Consider the following 24,495-nt stretch of genomic DNA (forward strand, 5'->3'; position numbering starts at 1 on the left):
GATTTAAAGGAAACCACAAACAAACCAACCTCATGCAAATAAAACTAAACTCAAATGAACATCAAAGGGCAAAATGATAAATTATTCAAATATATTTGACTATGACAAATAAGAATACACAATCTTCTTTATACAGAGCATTAATGATATCATAATAATTAAGTGGTTAAAACAAATTCCTATGAACACACAAAGTCACTAGTGTTAAAAAAAATATCACAGAGTGAATCTTTATACAGTTTTCACATAATTGGTTTAAAATAACATGCATCATAGCACATAAAATAACAGCATCTGATGAAGACCCACATGGTAGTTTAAAAATGACTTTATACAGTAGAACTGCTACTAATGATGATCATGATAGCTCATCCAGGCCTTGATGAAATGTGATTTCACACCATAGTTCCATAGTGGTGGCATGTCATTTTAACATCAGCCTGAGTCCAGATCCTTCACATTTTTAAAGCTATAAATAAGCTCTTCCTAAAGTATTTGTAAAGTGTATAATCCCCAGAAAAAAATGCTATTACACACAGTGCTCAGTAGCTTTGCTGGTCATGACTTTGAGATTGTGTCTGCATGGTGAGGAGACGCTGCTGCTGCTGGAGGAAACTGATGACCTCTGGACTTCGCAAAAGAGACTGCAAAAGAGGAGTATAGTTTAGAATTATGTGAAGTGGATTAAATGAACGAATAAGTAAAAAGACAACAAACAGCTAGGTAAATACTTTCATAAATGATTTTTTTTGTATTAACTTTTTTAATAAATTCTTTCTGTACTTCTTTATCTACTACTTTATTTATCGCTTTATTTACTTTTTGTATGTAAACGGCTTGATTTATATGATATATATATATATATATATGTATTAAATTGTATCAGATGTGATTCTCATATATAAAATCCCTGGAGCTCAGCTGCTAAATAAATACTCAAATCTGCCCACTTTAATAGGTACACCTGTACACCTATCATTTATACGGTTATACAATCTCACAATCATGTGGCAGCAGCATAATGCATACGATCATACATTTACAGGTCCAGTATTTGTGGGTCTGTGCCCATGACAATCACAGATTCTTGTTCTTGGCTTGCAGGAGTAGAACCTAATGTGCTCTTCTGCTGTTATCTACATAGATACACACAGTTTGCCAGCTATTGCTTACTATTTAAAATAGGAACATGTAAGCCAAATACTGGAAGTTTTGTTGAACTGTTGAGATCTTCCCAAATCCATGACCATCTATGTATCTTACAAATAAGTCAAATTATTTGGAATGTTGGTGTATGCCAAGAATAAGGAACTCACCAGCCTCTTTTGGTTTAACACTTGCTCTATGAGCGAAGGTCTTGTGGGTCTCTCTCCAACAGTGCCGAGCCGCTGCTTTGTCACAGAAACAGGCCTCTCCTCTGAGCCTTCCTACAATTCAAAAGAAACACATTCATGCCATGAGACACTGGCACGTTATTTTAAGGGTATCTCACCCACCTTTTCATTTTATACAGTACATTAATATACTAAACCCAGCCTATCTAAAGGTAACTTGACTGCCTTTTTTATATGATATTATATTGAGCGCTGCTATAAGTATAGTTATGCTTGAACATAAATAAATATTTAAATAAATAAATTCTAAAGCAAAAAAATAGCCCTTTTTTTCATTTACAAAGCTTTAGCAGACCGTTTCATATATGATAAATACTTCACTTAGTATAATATGAAGAACATAATAATGCAGCACATTTTATCAGTGACAGTATCAATAAAAAATAGAAAAGACTCTACACTTTGTATTACTTACGCCAGGGTGAGAAACATTTTGCCAACTAACAATATCTATTCAGCAGTGGGGCTGTGGTCAGAAATGACCTAATGATAAATGAATGGATAACTAACACACATTGAATGAGCGGTCACCTGTGTCTAATAAAGTGTCCAGTATGTGTTCAGAATCTTAGCACGCTGCATCTGAGACACACAATACAGTACCATATCAGTGTCACTGCTGTAATGTCAATGGACCTTGAACCAAATTATAGATCTGACCAGCAGTGTTTCAGCAAAGTTCCTACTTGAAGCCGGCTTTAGTTTTTCTATTCCACATTAAAATATCTAGCAGCCATATTCTCACAACTGTTTACAGCAGGAAATCTTATTTCCTTTGCAATTACCTCCTCATTCTAAAAGCTTCTCCCACACTTTGTAAATGCATAACTGTAACACATCATAACACTGAATAACAAGACCTTTTTACTTTAATTATGACCAGTTTGTGGGTTTGACCTTCCTTAGATTTTCATACACCAATTTCATACAGACATGATCTGACACTCATAAATAATAAGTTACTTATTTGTATGAAAGATATTATTCAGATTTTGTTTTTGCCGTCTTTAATACATCAGTGTATAAAGAGGTACCCTATGATGTTGGACTTCAGGCACTTTAAGAACACATTTAATTTTATTTATGTTACATTATGTCACATGTGACAGTATGAAACTAGTTCAGTGTAAAAGGTCAGTAACTATACACTTTAAAGTGCCCTACATTAAGATAAACAGCGTGCTTACGTCTATCTTCCCAGTCGCCATAGCCTGGTCGCTCTTTTTCTTCTTGTACTTGTCCTTGTACATTTTGTTGCGGTGTTTTTTGCACATCCATGGTTTCCTCTGCTTGGCACCCAGAGCACTGGTCTCGGAGCAGCCGTCATAAACGCAGCGCTTAGGCGCGCTCTCGTCACATGGCTCCGCCGGGCTCGGCGCGCTCTCCCTCGGCTCGGTGTTGTCTAAAGCGTCGCTCTCTTCTTCTTCCTCGTCCATGTCAAACACAGCGTCCATCTCCGGAGGGGAACTGTTTACACTCCTGCTTTTGTTCCCGGAGAGGTTCATGTGGGCTTCTTTATTAACAATAGCCTCAGAATTTACGCTGTCGTTCTCACTCATGTTGCGTTTTGATTGATAAACAAACTCAAAGTGAGAAGTGACAGCTAGCGTCTAGCATGAAGCTAACGGAAGAAAACACATCCCGTTTCATGGAAAGCTGTTCGTTTCAATAGGTACAAATAAACAATGGGTAAAAAAAGGATAAAAAAAAGGCTTAAAAACAAGGTGTTTAATCAGAGTCGGTGCCGTTTATATGTATGATGCTCGTAGCAACAACAGGCGAATTAGCCGCTAATATTCCGGATGTAGTTGTAGGATTGTGTCAAAATTAAAGTCATCAAAGAAACAATTTACATTAAGTAGCAATATATTAAGTTTAAATATCGTATATAGTTACAGACACATACCGAACTTTAATTTCTGAAATATATCGACCATAAAAATTTTATGTTTTAAATTGTAATTAAAAACAGTGTTAATGTTTGACACGATTAAAATGAACACAAACACATTTCGGGGTGGAAAATGATTTCACTTCTATTGTATTCAACGGTATTATTACATTATACTTTGCAAGTTTCACTTATAATTGAATTTGAAATATTTTGGCTGTGGCAGGAAGCAGGTTGTTTGAGATTAAGATTAAGTCCTAAATACTGATAACAGATACTTATCCATCATGCAATGCCATTAGAGAGGCATCTAATTGGCCCCCGATGTTTTTCTGCAGCAGGACAACAACAACAACCACCCCAAACATACAGGCAAAGTCATTAAGAACTATCTTCAGCATAGAGAAGAACCAGGAGTCCTGCTAGTGATGGTTTGGTACCACAGAGCCCTGAACTCAACATTACATTTACAGCATTTAGCAGATGCCCCTTATCCAGAGCAACTTACATTATCTCATTTTTGTACAACTGACCCATAATGGGCCTTGCTCATGGGCCCAACAGTGGCAGCTTGGTGGACCTGGGATCAAACTCACAACCTTCCGATTGCTAGCCCAACACCTTAACCAGGCTACCACATGCACAGTCTGTCATCATCCAGACATTCCACATCATCCAGTCTGTCTGGGATCACATGAAGAGGCAGACTACATCCACAGGAGATCTGTAGTTAGTTCTCTAAGATGTTTGGAACAACCTTCCTGGTGAGTTCCTTCAAAAACTTTTGCAGGCAAAGAGTGGTTACACCAGAATATTGATTTCACTTGGAATTCTCTTCTAACTTTCCATTTTGTTAATTGATCAAAATAAACTATTTTGGAAACATATGCACTGTATGGTATGAGTAAAAATAGTATGTACGTATGTAAAATGCCCTGAGCAATAGCCATGTTTTGGAGCAATAATATAACATTAAAAAAAAACCTATCCAAAGCACAGGAAACAGCATCTTGCCTGCCCCAGCTAACTAAAATACAATATTTTTAAATACAATCATTAAAATACTTAATTATTCATGGGATATTATGTGAATCTATTTAACATGTAACGCTTAAAAAAACTTTCCATCGGTCACTGATGATATAATATGAAATATGAACTTTTACTGGCACATCATTCAACCATCTTTCTTAGGAAAGATGGTTGAATGATGTGCCAGTAAAAGTTCATTTTTTTCATACACCTTTTTAAAAAACAAAAACAAAACAAAAAACCACTGTATTTGGAAGATTCCACAAGAGCGATGTTGACTGATGAGGTGATGTTGAAATATAATCCTGTAATGCTTTAAAAGGTTTCTTTTTTGAATAATCATGGTAGAAAATAAGGTAAGGTACTATAACTATAAAACTATATACTACACTAACACTACAACACTACATAAGTGCATTTTATAATGACTTGTTTAAGGCCTATGTGTATATAATTGTTTAGAAATCATATATTTTCAAATATTCTTTAATCTCACCAAACTCATACCATCAGGCCCAGAAAGTCCCCACCCTGCTGAAACCTAGATGATTAGCTACATCCCTTTCCCCAGAGTAAACAGTATATTGGTTAAGAGAACTAAAATGTAAACAGTATTAAATTTGGTATGCTAGAGGCAACCTGAAGTACAGGAATCTTAATTTCCACTCATTATTTGTTTGTCCACACTGTTTTTTGTATCCTAGTTATAGTTGTGGTGTCAGGACTCTGCTTGGACATTCTCTGCTGGAACATTAGGGAGCGTTCCAGCAGTGTGTTGGTGTTGTGTGTTGCTCATCTTTACTCACCTATTCATAATTGTCATAATTATCTTGTCTATTTCCTCTGCATTGCAGGTGGCATGAGTCTTCGTCTTTTCGTTTTTTCTGTGTCTTCGGTGTTCTGTGTCAGGTTCCTAGTACTCCTGTTTTTTTCGTCTATGTTTCATGTTTTTGTTAATAAAACCCCAAATCAGAAAAAGTTGGGACAGTATGAAAAATACAAATAAAAAAAGAAAGTAGTGATTTCTAAATTTACTTTGACTTGTATTTCATTGCAGACAATATAACAGCACATTATTTAACCCTCCCTTTTATCCTTGCCATTCCTGACATGTGGATGGTCTGGAGGCTTATCTGTGTACTTTGGGAAGAATCTACATAAGGTCTACATCAGAACTATCATTCCTGGTGTATCACAACACTGTGGATCATACTCTTGTTTCTCTCTTTTTTCTATAAAAAGATATCCTTCATCGCTCTCCTTCAATAATCAAATCACCTACATTTATACACTTGACAGCTACAGTTGAAACCTTTTTTATTTAATTTTTTTTTCTGGGTCACAAGCTGTAAGTTTACTGTATCGGTCAAAAGTGTGAACACACTGAAGTGAATATTTATTTTTGTTAAAATTAAAGATCTTTTAATCAAGTCTTATGGTTGAAATTTGTTCCTTAAATGTAAACAGTGATGTCAGTACACATATCTCAATTGTATTCTTTATTAAGTAGAGTAAGTGGTTCATTTTATTTGTAATGTTTTTCCAAAATTAAATTGTTTGCTCAAACAGTAGCTTTTGTTTATTTTTTATTTGTGTATTACTGGTTTAAATGTGTTTATTGGTTGTTTCTAAGGTCTGTCACATAAGACTATCATTATAGTAATAAGTCATAAAAATAATGATTTAATGCTAGAAAACATTTGCATTTATTATAATCTTAACTGGCATTTTTTGTTAAAATTATGTGTTATCAGGACAACGATGACACTGTTGATCTCTGTGAAGACAGGCTGCAGATCTCCATGTTGGTGAATGAACTGCCTGCCTCGCTGCTGTACTCTGGATAGGACGAACTGGAAGAGATGATGTTTTTCAGCCTGTGCAGGGTGATGACAAGGAGGGTGAGGAGGAAGAGCAGCAAGCTAAGGAAAATAGAAAGATAGACGTAGACACTTTCAGTGCGGCTAGATGAGGCCGCAGCAGCATCAGTGGAAAGAGTTGTTGGGTTAAAGTGCAGAAAGCTCTGTCCCTCCAGCTCAGTCCCATTCAGCTCCTCCACCTGGCCATCCATTCCAGACAGATGCTCACAGGGGCCTACAGCCAAGACACAAGGCATTCGGTAACTGATGGGTCGGCATTGTATTTTTTAATCTTTGTCTGTAAGTATTAAATAGAACTAAATATAGTGTGGCAACTCTCCAAGAGCAAGAAGAATGTTTAAACAATGCACTCTTGCAAGGTTTTGAAATTAATATGTTAAAAAAAGAAAATAATTAAGAATCAATTAAACAAAGTGTACACTGTAAAATATATACAAGATTACAATCTATTGGATGGATTGTAATCTTGTATATATTTTACAAGATTAGAATCTACTGGATGGATTATTGACATGTATGTTGAGATGTGTATATTGCACACTTAAATGCACTGAAAAGCTATACTGCATAAAGTGAACTGTTGTGCATACAAAGTGCACTGTACTCCAAAATTCTTAGACTAGCAACGGATAAGCTTACATTACAGTTTAATGTAATGGGGGGGGGGGGATGTGGGGGTGATGGCAGCTAAAGCTTTGGGGAAGAATTAAGCTATTTGCGTGGGACTTGATGGCTTGACTTGTCTTTTCAGCAGGTAAAAGGACAAACATTCTGTGTCCTGTGTGTGTGGAGTCTTTAATGATGCTTCTGACATCTGTGTGTAAGATGTTAAGAGGTTTGGGAGCTCAGTGCCTTTGATTCACTGTTTTAACTGCAGTTTTTTTTAACCACTTGTTTTAATTCTCCCCTCCTTGAACCGCCACCTTATTGTGGTGGAGGGGTTTGCATGCCTGAATGATCCTAGGAGCTATGTTGTTTGGGGCTTTCTGCCCCTGGTAGGGTCTCCAAGGCAAACAGGTCCTAGGTGACAGGCCAGACAAAGAGCGGATCAAAAACCTCTTATGAAGAAAATGAAAGCAAGGTCCTTGACGTTGACCGTTATGGCGCAACCAGGGCCCCACCCTGGAGTTGGGGCTCGCATGCGAGCGCCTGGTGGCCGGGTCTTACCCCACGGGGCCCGGCCGGGCTCAGCCTGAAGGAGCGATGTGGGGCCAATCTCCTGTGGGCCCACCACCTGCAGGAGAAACCGTAAGGGGCTGGTGCAATGTCGATTGGGTGGCAGCCGAAGGTGGGAGCCTCGGCGACCCACTCTCCGGACACGGAATCTGACTCTAGGGACATGGAAAGCCACCTCGCTGGGGGGAAGGAGCCTGAGTTGGTGTAGGAGGTTGAGAGATACTGACTAGAGATAGTTGGGCTCACCTCCACGCACAGCTTGGGCTCTGGAACCCAACTCCTCGAGAGAGGCTGGACTCTCTACTACTCTGGAGTTGCCCGCGGTGAGAGGCAGCGGGCTGGTATGGGCTTGCTCATAGCCCCCCAGCTCAGCAGCCATGTGATGGAGTTTACCCTGGTGAATGAGAGGGTCGTTTCCCTGTGCCTTCGGGTCAGGGAGAGGTCTCTCACTGTTATTTGTGCTTATGGGCCAAATGGCAGTGTAGAGTACCTGACCTTCTTGGCGTCTCTGGGAGGGGTGCTAGAAAGCGCCCCGACCGGGGACTCCGTCGTTCTACTGGTGGATTTCAATGCTCACGTGGGCAGCGACAGTGACACCTGGAGGGGCGTGATTGTGAGGAACAGCCCCCCCCCCCCCGACCTGAACCCGAGCGGTGTTCTGTTATTGGACTTCTGTGCTAGTCACAGTTTGTCCATTACGGACACCATGTTCAAGCATAAGGGTGTCCATCAGTACACATGGCACCAGGACACCCTAGGTCGGAAGTCAATGATCGACTTTGTGGTTGTTTCATCTGACCTCCGGCCGTATGTCTTGGACACTCAGGTAAAGAGAGGGGCGGAGCTGTCAACTGATCACCACCTGGTGGTGAGTTGGGTCCGATGGAGGGGAGGAAGTTGGACAAACTTGGCCGACCCAAACGTACTGTGAGGGTCCGCTGGGAACGTTTGGCAGAGTCTCCTGTCAGAGAGATCTTTAACTCTCACCTCCGGCAGAGCTTCAACCAGATCCCGAGGGAGGTTGGAGACATTGAGTCCGAGTGGACCATGTTCTCCACCTCCATTGTCGATGCAGCCGCACGGAGCTGTGGCCGTAAGGTCTCCGGTGCCTGTCGTGGTGGCAATCAACGAACCCGGTGGTGGACCCCGGAAGTAAGGGATGCGTCAAGCTGAAGAAGGAGTCCTATCGAGCCTGGTTGGCTGGGGGGACTCCAGAGGCAGCTGATAGGTACCGGACAGCCAAGCGAGCTTCAGCCTGGGTGGTTGCAGAGGCAAAAGCTCGGGTCTGGGAGGAGTTCAGTGAGGCCATGGAGAAGGACTGGCCTCGAAGAAATTCTGGCAAACCGTCCGGCGCCTCAGGAGGGGGAAGCAGTGCCCTGCGCACACTGTTTACAGCGGGGGTGGGAATTTGTTGACTTCGACTGGTGACATCCTCGGACGGTGGAAGGAGTTCTTCGAGGATCTCCTCAACCCCACCAACATGTCTTCCACTGAGGAAGCAGAGGCAGAGGGCTCGGTTGTGGACTCGTCGATCCCCCAAGCTGAGGTCACTGAGGTAGTTGAGAAGGCACCAGGGGTGGATGCGATCCGCCCTGAGTACATTAAGTCTCTGGATGTTGTGGGGCTGTCTTGGTTGACACGCCCCTGCAACATCGCGTGGCGGTTGGGGACAGTGCCTCTGGACTGGCAGACTGGGGTGGTGGTCCCTCTGTTTAAGAAGGGGGACCGGAGGGTGTGTTCCAACTACAGGGGATCACACTCCTCAGCCTCCCCGGAAAAGTCTATGCCAGGGTACTGGAGAGGAGAATTTGGCTGATAGTCGAACCTCGGATTCAGGAGGAACAATGCGGGTTTCGTCATGGTCGTGGAACACTGGACCATCTCTATACCCTCACCAAGTTGCTGGAGGGTTCATGGGAGTTTGCCCAACCAGTCCACATGTGCTTTGTGGATCTGGAGAAGGCATTCGACTGTGTCCCTCGTGGTGACCTGTGGGGGGTGCTCTGGGAGTATGGGTTCCGAGACCCTCTGCTAAGTGCTGTCCGGTCCCTATATGACTGGAGCAGGAGTTTGGTTCGCATTGCCGGCAGTAAGTCAGACTTGTTCCCAGTGCATGTTGGACTACGGCAGGGCTGCCTTTTGTCACCGGTCCTGTTCATTATTTATATGGACAGGATTTCTGGCCGGAGGGAGTTTGGTTTAGGGACCACAGGATTTCGTCTCTGCTTTTTGCAGATGATGTTGTCCTGTTGGCTTCTTCAAATCAGGAACTTCAGCGTGCACTGGGATGGTTTGCAGCCGAGTATGAAGCGGCCAGGATGAGAATCAGCACCTCCAAGTCAGAGGCCATGGTTCTCAGCCGGAAAAGGGTGGCTTGCCCCCTTCAAGTTGGTGGAAAGCTCCTGCCTCAAATGGAGGAGTTTAAGTATCTTGGGGTCCTATTCACGAGTGAGGGAAGGATGGAGCGGGAGATCGACAGGCGGATCGGTGTGTCTTCTGCAGTGATGCGGTCGATACACCAATCTGTTGTGGTGAAGAAAGAGCTGAGCCATAAGGCGAAGCTCTCTATTTACCAGTCGATCTACGTTCCTACCCTCACCTATGGTCATGAGCTTTGGGTCATTACCGAAAGGACAAGATCCCGGATACGGTGTTTCCTCCGCAGGGTGGCTGGGCGCTTCCTTAGAGATAGGGTGAGGAGATCAGTCACTCGAGAGGAGCTCAGCGTAGAGCCGCTGCTCTTCCACATCGAGAGGTCAGCTGAGGTGGCTCGGGCATCTGTTTTAGAATACACTTACTAAAGAGAGTTACTAAAGAGAGTTTTGCAGTAACATCTAGCTGAGCTGAGTCACTTCATGGTTCCTTGTTTAATTGTATACAATTTAGTTAATAAAGCTGTTTAGGACAGGGATACTTAGATATTTTGTAGACCTGTTCCAGCTCATTGAGGGCACGATGATGATTTCAAGGCCTGGTTCCTGTGTGAGAGCAGGATAGTGGATCTCCATGACTGAGATTGAGAAACCCTTTTCTAAACAGCTTTAAGCTACAATGCCACAGTGTAATAACCTACCTCAAATAATTAACCTAGCTCTCACTCCACAATGTTGAGAACTAATTTTCAACACATTTTCAACCACAAACATTAATAATCAAAGATTATTTTGAGCCATTAGAGTTCTTACAACTCAGTGTATATCATCATTTATTAATATATCTGTAGCTGTTATTGTTGGGCAGGACAGTTACATACTCCAAATACAGTTTGTAGAGGTCACTAATAGTGTTTAATTATGCTTTTTGTATCCTGGCAACATGCATATTTGTGTGATTATTAGCCAGTGAGTGATTTGGTGTGTCAGAGTGCTGGTGCATTAGAAGTCCTGAGTGACCACAAAGGGTCAGCCCATTTCTCTCTCTCTCTCTCTCTCTCTCTCTCTCTCTCTCTCTCTCTCTCTCTCTCTCTCTCTCACACACACACACACACACACACACACACACACACACACACACACACACACACACACACACACACACAGAATAAGAGAAGGTCACTTTTTTTTATAACACTGTCCACGAACCAGTAGCACGCTATGAATAATAGATTGTGAAGCACCTGAGTGGGGAAATGTCATGGCTTTCTGGTCTTTGTAAGATAAATGTTGGGAGGGCTGTTTATTGAAAAAGCCTGAAATTTAGAAACAGATATCTGAACAAAAAAGTATTAAATCTCAAATTATGTTACAAAAATGTCATATGTAGTGCCTTGTGCACTTGATGAAATGATAATGATATGATGTAAATAATAAGCCTTTGGGTGATTTATATTTGAATTTTGCTACTCCCATACTCCCATACACATGCTACTCCCAAGTTCTCAGGGTTGGAGTTGGTATATATCCCAGTATTATATGGTTGGAGTCACATCACTTGGTGGTGCTCAGTGCTCACTGCCAGACTATGGCGCTGGCTTTGCAGTGCTGTAGCAGCAGTTTGCTTGTGCTCTGGTTTTCATCATTGATGGCACTGGCAGGAAGGACTTAAATCTATAATGAATTCAGAAATTACACTGATTCCTCAGAAGCTCTTGGTTAGACAAATTCAGTTGACCATATACAGTTGTACAAAGGACATTATTTATAATCACACTCTCTGGTGTCACTCAGATGAGAAAAGCTTCCCTTCTGAGTCTGGTTTTTCTCAAGGTGTCTTCCGCATATCGTCTCAGGTAGTTTTTTCTTGCCACTGATGCCTCTGGTTTGCTCATTAGGAATACATATAAATTAAGTTTAACTTTGTTTTATTCTGAATTTGTATATTTCTGTAAAGCTGCTTTGCTTTTTTGTCCATTATTAAAAGAGCTATACATTTCATTGAACTAAACTGAATCTCGCTTATGTTTTTGTGGCTAAATGTGTAAATCCTTACAGCCATGCTCCAAAATCTAATGCAAAGCCTCCCAGAAGAGTGGAGGTTATTGTGCAAGGCTTTAGGTCTGAAGAGTGATGTCCTCTGAGATTACACATTTGACATCAGGGGCTCATTCTGCTGCTCTGAATCTGATTCATCTTCATCATTACATTCATTAGTTAGCTCATGTGTGCGGGGAGCCGTGTGCTTTCCAGCATGAGAATTAGAAGCATCTTCTCTGTCTAATTGAACTGCACAATGGGTAGCTCAGAATGTCCAATTGAAGCAGACACATCTGCCACGTCTGCCTTTTAATGGAAAAACAGCTATTTGATCATAATCGCTCACAATCACTATCATTTCAAAAGGTTTTATAGCATAGATAAAATAACAGATGCAATCAAACTGAACTATTTCAGTGTCTCATGGCTTCATTCCTTCATCAGGCTCATTTTCAATTGAATGCAATTAAATTTTTATGTGCAGGTTTTTGCAAATTTGTTGACTTTTTTTTGTCTGTATGTATTGGAGTGATCCAAGTGATCAAATCAAATGCTACAGGAATGCCTCAGTTTTGAATAGAAAAAATGAAATGAAAATGCCACAGGAATTAAGCCCAGTTGTCTGACAATGTTGTTCACTTTTGTGACCTAAAATTAGCATTTTGCTCATTATTTTAGTTTCATGGAACCTGTAACCTTATAACATCTGTTGTTCATATTTTCAGTTGGTTGAAAATAATAGTGTTTATTCTTTCCACACTCCCTCAAATGTAATTTGGAGCCAGGATTTATTTAAGTCACCTGGTTACCATCTTGGCACTAGTCATTTTGTTTTGTAAGGCAGTCCCTGTTCTCAAGGGTGCTCCTTGCAAGCTTCTTCATTATAAAATCAATTGAATCCTCTCAAACATTGTGAACCCCTGAGGTTTTTTCAATTTGTGAATGAGAAGCAGGCTCAATATATCTGTGATGAAGACTAACTCCAATTTTTGTTCTTTCCTTTCATTAAAATTTTTTACTGATTGTTTGTTCCCAAATGTTTTTTGTTTTTTTACTCTATTTATACAGTGAACATAAAACCTCACTTCATTATCATATTTGGGCTTTTATTCTTGCTCTTGCTTGCACTTGGACTGGGCTATTATTTGTGGAATATAGCTTGGCAACACTATAGTCTGATCCAAATTTAACACTAATTTTCAGGATCTCCAAAACCACTTTGCACCTGGATCAGAGACCAGTGACTGGCAGACCTCAGTACTTGTAGATAGGCAGTATCATCTCTTCATATCAGTAATTTGTACAAGGGCCAGACAAATCTCCAATTCCATTATAAAATCTGCTGTCTGATCTTCAACACTAATGAAATGGCTTACACGGTGGAGGTAAGACTGTTGAAAAAGTGGTTTCAGTTCAATAATTAGTTTCTTAATGCCAAAAAGACTTAAAGAATGGTCAAGGATTTCAGAAAGCAGACCACACATCCATTCACAATACACAGGATGCTGTGACCTGCGTCTGCAGCTTCACATTCCTAGATTCCACTTTGTCACCAAGGGCTTGATGTGAACAGAGCTCATAAATGTCAGTGTCAATATACTTTGAAGCTGTGCTTGACACCCATGATGAGACAAGTGTCTCATCACATTTGGTGCTGCTTTATTTTGTATAGTAAATATTGTAATAGGATTCTCATAATAATACATTATATATAAGCACTTTATTTTTAAGTGGAGGAGATTTTTATTAGAAGATTTATTAAGTTTTATTTTTCTGATATTTTAAAGAATTAAAGTACAAAATGACATTGACTCAGATGATGTAAATGTGAGGGATATATGCTGTTGCTCATTATGTTTTCTCAATTCTCATATCAGCTTCTGTTGACTAGTGAAGCAATCAAATTACCCCTAATGTACCCTGTTATAAAAACACCTGCCATCATAATTGTCTCTCTGTCAGTTGTTTATGACAATAATTCCTCTGCAACAGTATTGACTTTGAACAGATTATATACAACACACAGATAGTCACATATACAGGAATATTTCTATGTGGTAATAGAGAGTGACAGAGACTGACCTTTTGTTTAGCAGATGACAGCCTTGTCCTCTACTGCACACAAAAGTCCATTATCTTGGAGTCACTGCTCCAGTAGAAAACGCTTCATATCCTGTGGGAATGAGAAATGCACACAGGAGGCAGATGACACTCTAGGCTTTATGGATATCGAGGAAGATTGCTCTGCTGTACCGATCCTCAGCTATGAGCTGGATTCTGTCTATCCAGCTGTTGTATTCTGAATTTCTCCCCTCCCTTTCTCCCTCCTCTCTCCCTCTACTGTTTTTTCCTCATACATTTATTTTCTGCTCCTCAGCCCCCCTTCTCCCTAGCTGTTCAGTCATAATGTTTAATTGCTCACACATCATCTTCTCTTCAGTCTGACTATCATCCTTTATGTCTTTCTTTTGTTTTGGTAATTTCTGCAAAACAAAAACACTGTTTCTGATTTCAGATCAGAACTTAGATTTATTTGGGGCTACATTTATTCATTTTAAAAATACTTTGGAAAAACTCAATAGCCCTTTTAGGTATAGAATGTGATGCTTTTGCTTATTGTGTTTATATGTGTGTGTGTGTTGTTGTTGCATTGTATGCTGCCTATGAATCTTTCAGATGCATTAATAAGTAACTGTAGACATCAGTGGGAGTGGATGGACCTCACTATTGGTCCACTGACATTGTGCACCTTTCTTTATTTTAAACAAATGAAACATGTAATTAACATCGTTTGAGAGAACAAGCTGGGAAAGAACAGGCCTGTGCAAATGTCAGACGCTCTCCATGGCACTGCTTTTATGTAGGCACAATTTGCTTCTCTTCATGCTGTTTAATTAAAAATGGGTGAATGTACAAGCAGAAATATTTTACTTGGACTGGCAAATGAATTAAGTGAAGTATAAATTAACTTAAATGGCATGCCATTTTAAAATTAATTTCAAACAATTTGATCACAGGGAAAAACAGTCCTAGACTAAGCTGTATGAATGATTTTGTTGGTTTGTTGGGTCTGTTGGTGCAATGCTTCAGAGGGATTCGACTAATAGGTATCTTCACCATACTACATCATTTAGTTACATTTAGTGAGGTTAATAGAGTTAGAAATTTGTTTTAAAACTTTTAAAACATTGAAATATGCCCCTCACTTTTACCCTCTAAAACCGTGACTGATCTTCCTTCTGATATTTTATTAACCAGCATATGAGAAAAACAAAATATTCTTAATAAGTTACCTCACATTTAAAGGAATGTTTATTAAATTATAATTTCCTGTCACTTGGTGGATGGCTGATACTCTTGCTGTCTCACATAATATCTTCACTACAAGTAAAGACAAAGAGATGTGCATTTGAATGCTGCTGACATTCCCCACCTGCTTCTTGGAGACCTTTTTCTTGTTTTCATTCTCCTTTTCAACCAATGGTAAATAAATAATCTAATTTGATATATTATTTTATAAATAAATCTGCAGTATAACACATAGCATCAATATTACATAGATTGTCTCAATGACATGAGCTGCACAGAAAAATAGAGTGTGACATATCCTCAAGGCATATCTGTGTCTCTGCATCTCTGCAAATCTATTCCAAGAGAAATTTACCTAAATCGGCATTAGAATTCATCTCTACTCATAGTAAAGGAAATGGGAAAGGAGTTTTAAGTGGAGAAAGGAGATTAACTGCTGTTTTTGTGTTCTTGTGTCATTACATTTTTTATAAGGCAAAAAAATGTTTTTTTTGCCTACAGCAACAACAACAAAAAAACAAGGTTGAGATGCTAGGCATTTAGCACCTGTTGGCATGTTTGCTTTTCTGAACAGTAAAGATGAGGTGGATGAAAAGAGAGCATATACAAAAACACCTAACTAATCCATCACAGAGCTCATCTTTCTGATAATTATCTCCACATATATTAACATCATTTGTTATAGGAAGACAAAAAGTAATCAGAACTACGGCCCTTTTAAAGGATGTGTTTTTTCTCTCTCTAAATTTCTCTTGCTGACTTTCACGAGTGCGGTATTTGAAGAGGGTTTGCCTTAGAAAATGATATTATGTCAATCAACATTACGAATTGCTCGTGAACAGTCGAGCTTGAAACAGTGGAGCGTGTTGGCAGAGTAGACTATGAACAGAGCCTCCACACCCCACCTCACCCCTGCCTTTCCCTCTGTGTTTCTCTGAAACCCTCTTTTCTCTTCCTCCAGCTGCCATGTTTCTGCGCTGTTGCTCCCTGCATGGTAATCGGAAGCGAAGAGATCGCAGGATGTCTGTGGCAGTGAAGGCACAATTACCTTCTCACAGATGCCTGGCAGCACATTCAACAGCTGAATCTCAAGTACACAATTCGGTCATAAAACACAAAAATAAATAGTTCCCAACAAGTGTAGACATAAGAAATCACAGAAATGTAAGTTTTTCTCTGGTGTCTGATGAGTAAGGGACATTCAATCTGCACATTTCATTACGTAAAAAGCATAAGCACAGAATAAAAGTCCAGTGGAGCAGTCAAACGTTTCTCTGTAAAGAGCACTCTGGCTGACATTACAAAAATGTTGTGTGAGCAATTGTTAGATATGAAAAGAACATACAATTTGTACCTTTAGAGTCTCAGCTGCTAACCAGTCCCAGTACATCAAGATAAATAAATGCAAGGAACCCAGTTTCCACTGAGACTTTATATAAACTCACTTCTTAAATATCAAATAGCCTTGTGTTTTGTAGTTTTATTATATCTAAACTGCAAGCTTAAAAATTGAGACATTCAAATACAAATAAATGAAAATGAAGACACCTCAGTCTAAGCTATCCAATCAAAAAGAAGGACAGAGCTTTTTAAACTAATCTCAGCAATCAAGCAGTTGTTTGAACCCATAATTTCTTTGCTCGTTACAGGCTGTGGTCTTCCATTTATGCTCCAGTAATTCATGCAAATACAGTTTAATTAAAAGTAAATTAAGTGCTTAAAGGGCTGACTGATTTTGGAGGGAGTAACCTACAAACCTGGTCAAAGCACATTACAATGATTAATTGCATCTGGAAACCTCCCTACAGAAATATTTGTTAAATATAATGACAGAATATAATAAGGTTTAAAACATTTATTGTAGAACAAAGTTGTGCTTCCTAATATTCTTTACAATGATTTTGTATGAGCTAGGGTATTCAGGTCAATGTACAGTAGATGTTATCCTATCCTGGACTCAAACATGACATGAGCAGACTGAATGAATGCCAATGAATCAAATTTATATATCCAATCTCTTTCATTTTCCTCCCAAAATTTTTTGTTCTTTCAGTAATAAATCAAGCCAAACCAGTTTAACACTCTCAGTGGAAATCTGAGCTAACAACAAATCTAGTGTCTCAGTGATTTACAGGAGAGTGTATTCCATCCCTCCCACCCAGAGAGTGTTACCAATTTAGCTTCCTTTGGCTCCCTGCCTTGGATGGCTGTGCCACTGTTGGGATTCTAATTCACAATCTCCCTACAACAGGATGAATGTTTTTCTGGACACTCAGGAGCCTTAAAATACCGTTTGAGTTAGTTAAAAATATATTTTTTTTAATTCTGTGGGCTTAAAATTAGGTTTAAAAAGACAAAGGTTAAAGTGTGATGCCAGCCGAGGAACTGGATTATTTGTCTGTGAAGGAGAGCCAACATGTGTGTACCAACTATGTTGGAGAGCCAACATATACCAACTTTGAGGTCTAGTTTAAATGCTCCTTTACTGGGGAAACCTGGCTTGGCTAACTTGTTGTATACACTTTGTCCATCAAAGGATCCTAAGACTTCTGCTTAAAATATTCATTTGAAAATCATCAGTTTTGTTGACTGCACTGTAAAAAAAAAAAAAAAACAACCCTGTTGTTTTTACAGGAAAACGCTGGCAGCTGTGGTTACGAGAATTCCTGTAAAAATACAGCAGTGTATTTTTGTAATTTAAATCTATTTACAGTGAATGAAATAATGGCTGAATCACATTAAAAAATTGTTTGTAAATTTCACATAACTGTGTTGTATATAAATAGACAATTTCCTGTTTATTTATTTTTTTTTACATGTAATAATTGCTTATTGTGCATCAATAAATTATCAAATTAACAGGGATATATCAAAACTAATTTAAACTGGTAAAAACAACAGTAAAACTTTGCATTTTAAATGGAGATGTTCTGTATATTATATATAAAATATCCATAATATGCTGTATTTTTCTTATAATAATTAAGTTATATTGTGGTAAATTTAAAAATACATCTTGAAATAAGACAAGAGAGGAAAATATCACTTTTGCAAAATTTATTTGATAGCCATCAAAATAGTTGTAAACAACTGGATGCATTTTTTTTATTTTTAAACTGAGTTTGAAAAGTTATTTTCAACGGGTCAGATCTGTGGAGAGGCAAGCCCTCTTACAGTAAGATCGCAGGTTTGTTAAGGTTTTTGCATTAAAAACAGTTCTAATTGAATAAATGCAAGATACATACAGACCCTCTACCAGAAAGAGTTACAGTGCACCTTTAAGAGTTTAAAACAAATTAAATAGTGCCTTAACCATAACACAATTTGTGGATTTAACAAAGTGAAAACGGTACCTCTTCTCAAACAAACAGTCAGAGTCAACAGAAAGAGTCCATATTTAGGCTTAACGCCACTCATGATCGGAGAGTTCCTGTATCAGGGTAAGGACTCGAGGGTTCAAGTTGAGAGGACGCTTGGAGTTTTTACTCTGTACTTTGCTTCCCTTTTTTAGGTTTATTGAGACAAAACACCTGTGGAATAAAAGCATATTAAGCATTTTAGTCGATCAATAAAAAACTACAGTGTGTGAGTGTCTGTATGCATGTGTCTCTGTATGTGTATGCAAATGTGTGTCAATGCATGAATGTAAGTGTGTCTGTCTGTCTGCGTGTGTGTCTGTCTGCGTGTGTGTGTGAGAGCTAGACCAGACCAGGGAAAGTAGTAATGAGAAAGCCGTGTTTAGCCTTGTTCACCTTTGAAGAAACTCCAGAGTTGAAGCCAGCTCAGATGGATAATGGATATTAACAGTAGTATCTCCCGAACATGAGGTACAATGCAGACATGAATGAGATGTTTGTGTTGATTAGGTTCTGATCCAGACTCAGCATGAGGAATAGCCAGACTGTCCTAGGGACAAATTATTTAGCAGGTTATATCAATAAGCTCTGCACTCACATGCCAAATAGTTAACCCAAAAATGAAAATTGTGTTATTTCCTCACCCTCAATTTGTTCCAAAACTGTACGAGTTTCTTTCTTCTGTTTAACACAAAAGATGATATTCTGAAAAATAACAATTTTCATTTTTGGGTGAACTATACCTTTAAGAGCTACATTTAGCCTTAAATATTATATGAATATGGGAGCTGGAGCACAGGTTTTATCAGCTGTCAATTTTCAATGTACATTTAAGAGTGAACAATAAACATTTGTTCAGTTCTATAACCAACACTCTTTCATTGCAGGATATTATGAACTGAATGAACTGGTAGTTTACAAAGCTTTCCAAATACATTTGTACTCGGGCTGTGGGTGAAGTGTCACCCGAAGCTGCTGTAGCTTTAAGCGCTAACTTTGAGTCTGCTTTCGTTTCAGATCTTCCTTTACGTAAGTTAGTTCATTTCTAATTTGCGCCAAAAAACACCGCCAAGCAACTCATTTTCCTGCTTGGTAGGTGACATCAGATCAGGTCACAGGCCACGGAAGCCCCAATTGTCCAAAAATGTTAGTGATTCGCAATCGCAACCACAGTCTGTGTTCGCAACACAGACGGGGTGAATTTATGAATGAAAGTTCTGTCACAAAACGATATTGTTACGTATCCTCACGCTTTTTAAGTGGGTATACGGAAATCCGTGGCCTTTCCTAGTGGGTATACGGCGTATACCTGCGTATCACGTAGACTACACCACTGTTCTCTGGCATATAAATGGCTATAATGAAATGGCGCATTTTAAAATCCGCAACAACAGCTATGGGAGCAGCTTGCGGTGCAGGTGCATTGTGTACACGATAATAATGGCCCTTTTAAGCTGAGTAAGTGGTAAATGTTTGACTACAGTTGGCGCCAACACATTTAAAAAAACAACGGGGTTCATTCTTATGCACTCTGCAATGTAGTACATAGCCTCTTAATGTATTCAAATTCCTTTTACAAGAGACGCAGGTGATCAGTGATTTTAGGATTTCAAGTGTTTGCCCGTGCTTTTCAGCTGAACTAAGTTATCACGCATTGACATAGCTAGATATCTTAAATATCAACTAGTGCTAGCTTAATTGTTAATGTAACTTAGCCTACACCATGGGCTTTCAGCACACATTTTCACTTGGTCTCGAAAAAAGTAGACTAAATGTGAAGCTTACCGTGCAAACTTAAAATTTTATGGATGAACAGCGGCAGATCCTCCAAAACACTTGTGTTGAAATCGTATATTTGTCCTAAAAACTTTTAAAATTATTTTAAAATGACAAAGTAGTCCGAAGATTTCTGCTGCGTCTCTGTCTTTCCTCTAGGTAATGCAGCTCTCTGGCTCGCTCGTTATTGACGTCACTCGTGCTTCTCCCAAGATTATCCAATCAGAGACGAGCTTCATCTGAACTATGAAATTCAAAATTAAGCCGGACTCAGTGCACAATGAGAGAGAACAAAGACAATTAGAGGCACTGTTTGGTTGTTTAGCCTGTGATAATGATACAATGCTCATTTTTTATTTTATTTTTTATAAAAAAAAATAAATAGAAAACCATTAAAGCTAACATTAAAATTGAAAGACTAAAAGAAACATAAAGCATACAATGATTACGGCTGGGACTGAAGAGAAGTGTTACTTTGCACAGACCTCAATAATTTTAATTCCTTACACACTATGCTACAAATAAATCATAAAGCAATGTTAGTGAAGGCACCGTTAGGTTGTTTATCTTGTGATAATGACACAAATGCTCAAATTATTACTATTATTTTAACAATAGGCCTATGTAGAAAACCAGTAGGCTAAATTTACATTAGGATTTAAAGACTAAAAGAAACATAAGGCATACAGGGATTGGTGAACAAAAGTATTTTGTTCGTTTGTTTTTGTTTTGTTTGTTTTTTAATTTTTAATTTTTTTAATTTTTAGAACTTAAAAGATAAAAGATTCATTTGTTTTGTTTCACATATTTATGTTTCACATATAGCGAATTTATGAGGTTTTATGTATTACCATAAGATTGATATCAATTTAATTTTTCTACAGATAGGTGGTTTCAGGTGAACTCGTGCACTCATTCATTCATGCATTAATTTATTCATTCAGTTATTCGTTCTTGTAGGACATGCAGTGTTATTATATTTATTACTTTTGTTTTTATATATATTCACGATTCATTTATTTAGATTTTGTTCATTATTATTATTTAATTATCATTTTAATTTTAATTACATTTTCTTTTTTATTTATTTATTTATTTTTATTACATGTAAGACCCGTAGTCTAATTTGTACTTTAACATACACGGTAAAATATACAGGATCACATACATCACAAACAATATAAATATGACCACTTAGCATACTATGTGTTCCTTTTCTCTACTTATCTTTTCTCTTATTATAATAAATATTAAACATATTAATTGGCAAATATTAAAAATCGTATTAAACATAGAAGACATCTTTATTTGATTGAGTCTTGGGCTTAGTCGCTACATGTAGCGTCACTTAGCACCGAAAGCGGAAGTGGTCCTTATTTCGTCACTATGGTGACGGGCAGGCACTAAATTCCAGGGGTTTCGTTGCCACGACGTTTACGTCGCCACGCAGACAGACACACAGATGTCTTGGAAAAACGCCTTCTTTAAAAAAAAACAGCATACTACGAATTACAATACAGTCATACAGGTTGATTTATTTTAGAAAACAAATAAACAACCAAAAACTACGATTATGGTTAGATTATCAAATAGGCCACGCCTACCTGATGACGCAATATCTGTTACGCTGTACTGAAGTCCCTGGAAATAAGTGCGTGACGCGCAATTAACTAGTCATCGTCCGCCATCTTTAATCAATCAGTAGCGCCTTCGAAATTAACAAAAACATAATTACCTTCACGAGGTTCTCTGTTTACAGATGCGCTGTTATTGGTTGAGTTACTAAACTAAACGACAAGCTGCAAATATAAAGCGACTGGAGAGCAGTCGCTGTTGTTCGAGTCGTGTTCTTAAGCGTGTGTTTGTTTTGCGCATAAACCAGGCGCAACAGGTTAGTTTACTGCGGTTTCGACTCGTTTTATTGATGTTTCAGCTTTTTATTTCGCCTCTATTTGCTCTATCTTATCTTTAAATTACCTTTTTGTTTTGTTTGTAAAGGTTGAACCTGCAGTTAAACCCAAGTGGCTGCTTGGCTTGGTATTTTATCTGGGAAAATGAGCTCCAGTGGTCTTGCTCCATATGCCTCTTCTATGAACATGTCTTCTCAGCAAAGGGTGGATGGTCCTCGTGTGAAGGCTGGCCAGAGGGTTGTTCTGGGTGTTTTGACAAATGATCATCATAGCAAAAGCACCCAGGTCGCTGGGTCTGCTCCATCTCCACATGGCTTTTTAATGTTTCTGAATAAGGAGGTTTTAATTGTCTTATTTCTCTTCAGGGCCTTCCATCTAAACGTGGATCAGCATTGCACAACGTGATTGCTCATGGAGGTGATGCCTGGTCAAGTTGGTCCTCTTCAGACTTTAATGTTTGTGTGGTTGAACCAAATGAGCCACAAGCTCCTGCAGAGCTGTTTTCTGTTTTTAATCCTTCAGAGCTTCAGATTTTGTCTACTGTTAATAACTTTACATCAGGTCAGCTATGGTTTCTTTGTACATTTGGGTTTTTTTTCCCCTTCATTTTGCAGTTTTAGCTGTAAAGGATTCTTAGCAACTGTATCTCTATACAGGATCAAGTCTGGATGCTTCTATGCAATCCCTGCCAGAGGATGAAATGGTCACTTCTGAGGATGTCTTGTCTGTTGCTGAGTATGCAGTTGAGATTCACCAACATTTGAGAGACAGTGAAGTCAGTAATCACTGTTTAATTTGCTATTAAATGCTAGTTTGTACCATGTCTGCTTTCATTTATTTATTTTTAATTTATTCCAGTTGAGATATAGGTCAAAGCCTGGCTACATGAACAAGCAGCCAGACATCACCAACAGCATGCGGGTTATCCTGATTGACTGGTTGGTGGAGGTTTCTGAGGAATACAAACTATGTTCAGAAACTGTTCATCTTGCTGTGAATTACCTGGACCGCTTCCTCTCCTGCATGTCTGTTCTTCGAGGGAAACTACAACTTGTTGGGACTGCTGCAATTCTTTTGGCTGCGTAAGTACCATCATAGGAACTGTAAACCACTATTTGTATTAAAGCATAACTCCTTAAATCTGTATCTGTCCTGTAGGAAATATGAAGAGATCTATCCTCCAGAGTTGAATGAATTCATCTATGTCACAGATGACACCTACACCAAAAAGCAGCTCATTCGCATGGAGCACCTTATGCTCAAAGTGCTGTCCTTTGACATGACCGCACCAACAAGTCACCAGTTTTTAATGCAGTATATCTTGGAGGAAGCTGTCTGTGTTAAAACTGCAAATCTTGCTTTGGTAATTTATTGTGCTTTTAAATGTTAATCTTTTTGGCTAATCTAAACAAGATTAACCCCCCCACACATGCGCACACTCTCCTGGTTTAGTATGTTTCAGAACTGAGCTTACTTGAAGTGGACCCATTTCAGCATTATCTTCCATCAATGATTGCTGCTGCAGCTTACTGTTTGGCAAACTACACTCTTAACAGAGCCTTATGGGTGAGTTTGTTCCAGCTTTGCTCTTTTAATAAACTGCAATATTGCAGATGTCAAATTGTTGTCTTGGTTACTGCAAGAATTAATTTTTTTAAATTCCCCAATATTGCGTAATCTATTGAACTTTCTCTTACAGCCTGACTCTCTGTATGCTTTTACTGGCTACACTCTGGCCGAGATTGCACCATGTCTGATTCTGCTCCATCAGCTCCACTTGGCTGCAAAAAGTCGGCCCCAACAGGCCATCTGTGAAAAGTACAGGAGCACAAAGTGAGTCATGGTTGTCATTGCATCACTAAGATTAGTTGGAATTGGTCAAACATGTAACCTTGGGTCAAATCTTTGTTCACATGGAACTTGAGTAACTTGATACTTTTTTAATTTTCAGGTACAGCCATGTATCCCTGATTAAACCACTGGAGACTTTGCCACTGCACTGATGTCTAGTGACTCTGAAGACCAACTGCAGCGCTTACTCCTCCATTTGTAAATACTGAATGAACTGTCAAGATTTTTTTTTTTTAACTTATTTATTTTAATTTTTAATGTGATTTTTATCATAGTCCATAAAATGATTTTAAAAGTTGGCAATTTAAAGCTGCTAACTTGTCTAAAAATGTGTAACTGGTCATGGGCCTGGATTCCTCTGCAGAGGCATTGGTCATTTTTGTATCCTCAAACCTGTCATGGAATGCAGACTGCTAATTTTTTATTTTTTTCAATAAATGAACCAAGTTGCCATACCAGTGTGACTTCTTAAAGGGTGTAAGAGGTGATAACTGACTTCTATTTGTCC

At 38.9% G+C, this 24,495-nt stretch overlaps 3 protein-coding genes and 1 long non-coding RNA gene across 4 annotated transcripts; 1 reads left to right on the forward strand and 3 right to left on the reverse strand.

Moving 5' to 3' along the window:
* Positions 1-77: 77 nt before the first annotated feature.
* Positions 78-3,220, reverse strand: LOC113638030 (regulatory factor X-associated protein). Its single transcript, XM_027139000.2, has 3 exons — positions 2,582-3,220; positions 1,317-1,427; positions 78-644 (listed from the first exon to the last, which is right to left on the reverse strand). Exons 1-3 carry the CDS (start codon positions 2,951-2,953, stop codon positions 543-545), a joined length of 585 nt encoding a protein of 194 aa, XP_026994801.2. The 5' UTR covers positions 2,954-3,220; the 3' UTR covers positions 78-542.
* Positions 3,221-5,589: 2,369 nt separating this feature from the next.
* On the reverse strand, positions 5,590-14,061 carry LOC113637153 (serine-rich and transmembrane domain-containing protein 1). Its single transcript, XM_027137655.2, has 2 exons — positions 13,868-14,061; positions 5,590-6,411 (listed from the first exon to the last, which is right to left on the reverse strand). Exon 2 carries the CDS (start codon positions 6,386-6,388, stop codon positions 6,068-6,070), a length of 321 nt encoding a protein of 106 aa, XP_026993456.1. The 5' UTR covers positions 6,389-6,411; positions 13,868-14,061; the 3' UTR covers positions 5,590-6,067.
* Positions 14,062-18,136: 4,075 nt separating this feature from the next.
* Positions 18,137-20,440, reverse strand: LOC113638111. Its single transcript, XR_003439509.2, has 3 exons — positions 20,236-20,440; positions 18,847-19,000; positions 18,137-18,624 (listed from the first exon to the last, which is right to left on the reverse strand). It is a non-coding gene; the product is annotated as an uncharacterized LOC113638111 (long non-coding RNA).
* A 1,445-nt stretch (positions 20,441-21,885) lies between these two features.
* On the forward strand, positions 21,886-24,442 carry ccna1 (cyclin A1). The gene is made up of 9 exons (XM_027139318.2): positions 21,886-22,117; positions 22,225-22,421; positions 22,502-22,697; positions 22,793-22,911; positions 22,995-23,218; positions 23,295-23,499; positions 23,589-23,702; positions 23,836-23,969; positions 24,088-24,442. The coding sequence occupies exons 2-9, from the start codon at positions 22,281-22,283 to the stop codon at positions 24,137-24,139; spliced, it is 1,185 nt and encodes a 394-aa protein (XP_026995119.1). The 5' UTR covers positions 21,886-22,117; positions 22,225-22,280; the 3' UTR covers positions 24,140-24,442.
* The last annotated feature ends 53 nt before the right edge of the window (positions 24,443-24,495 follow it).

Source organism: Tachysurus fulvidraco, chromosome 20, assembly GCF_022655615.1.
Source record: "Tachysurus fulvidraco isolate hzauxx_2018 chromosome 20, HZAU_PFXX_2.0, whole genome shotgun sequence".
NCBI lineage: Eukaryota > Metazoa > Chordata > Actinopteri > Siluriformes > Bagridae > Tachysurus > Tachysurus fulvidraco.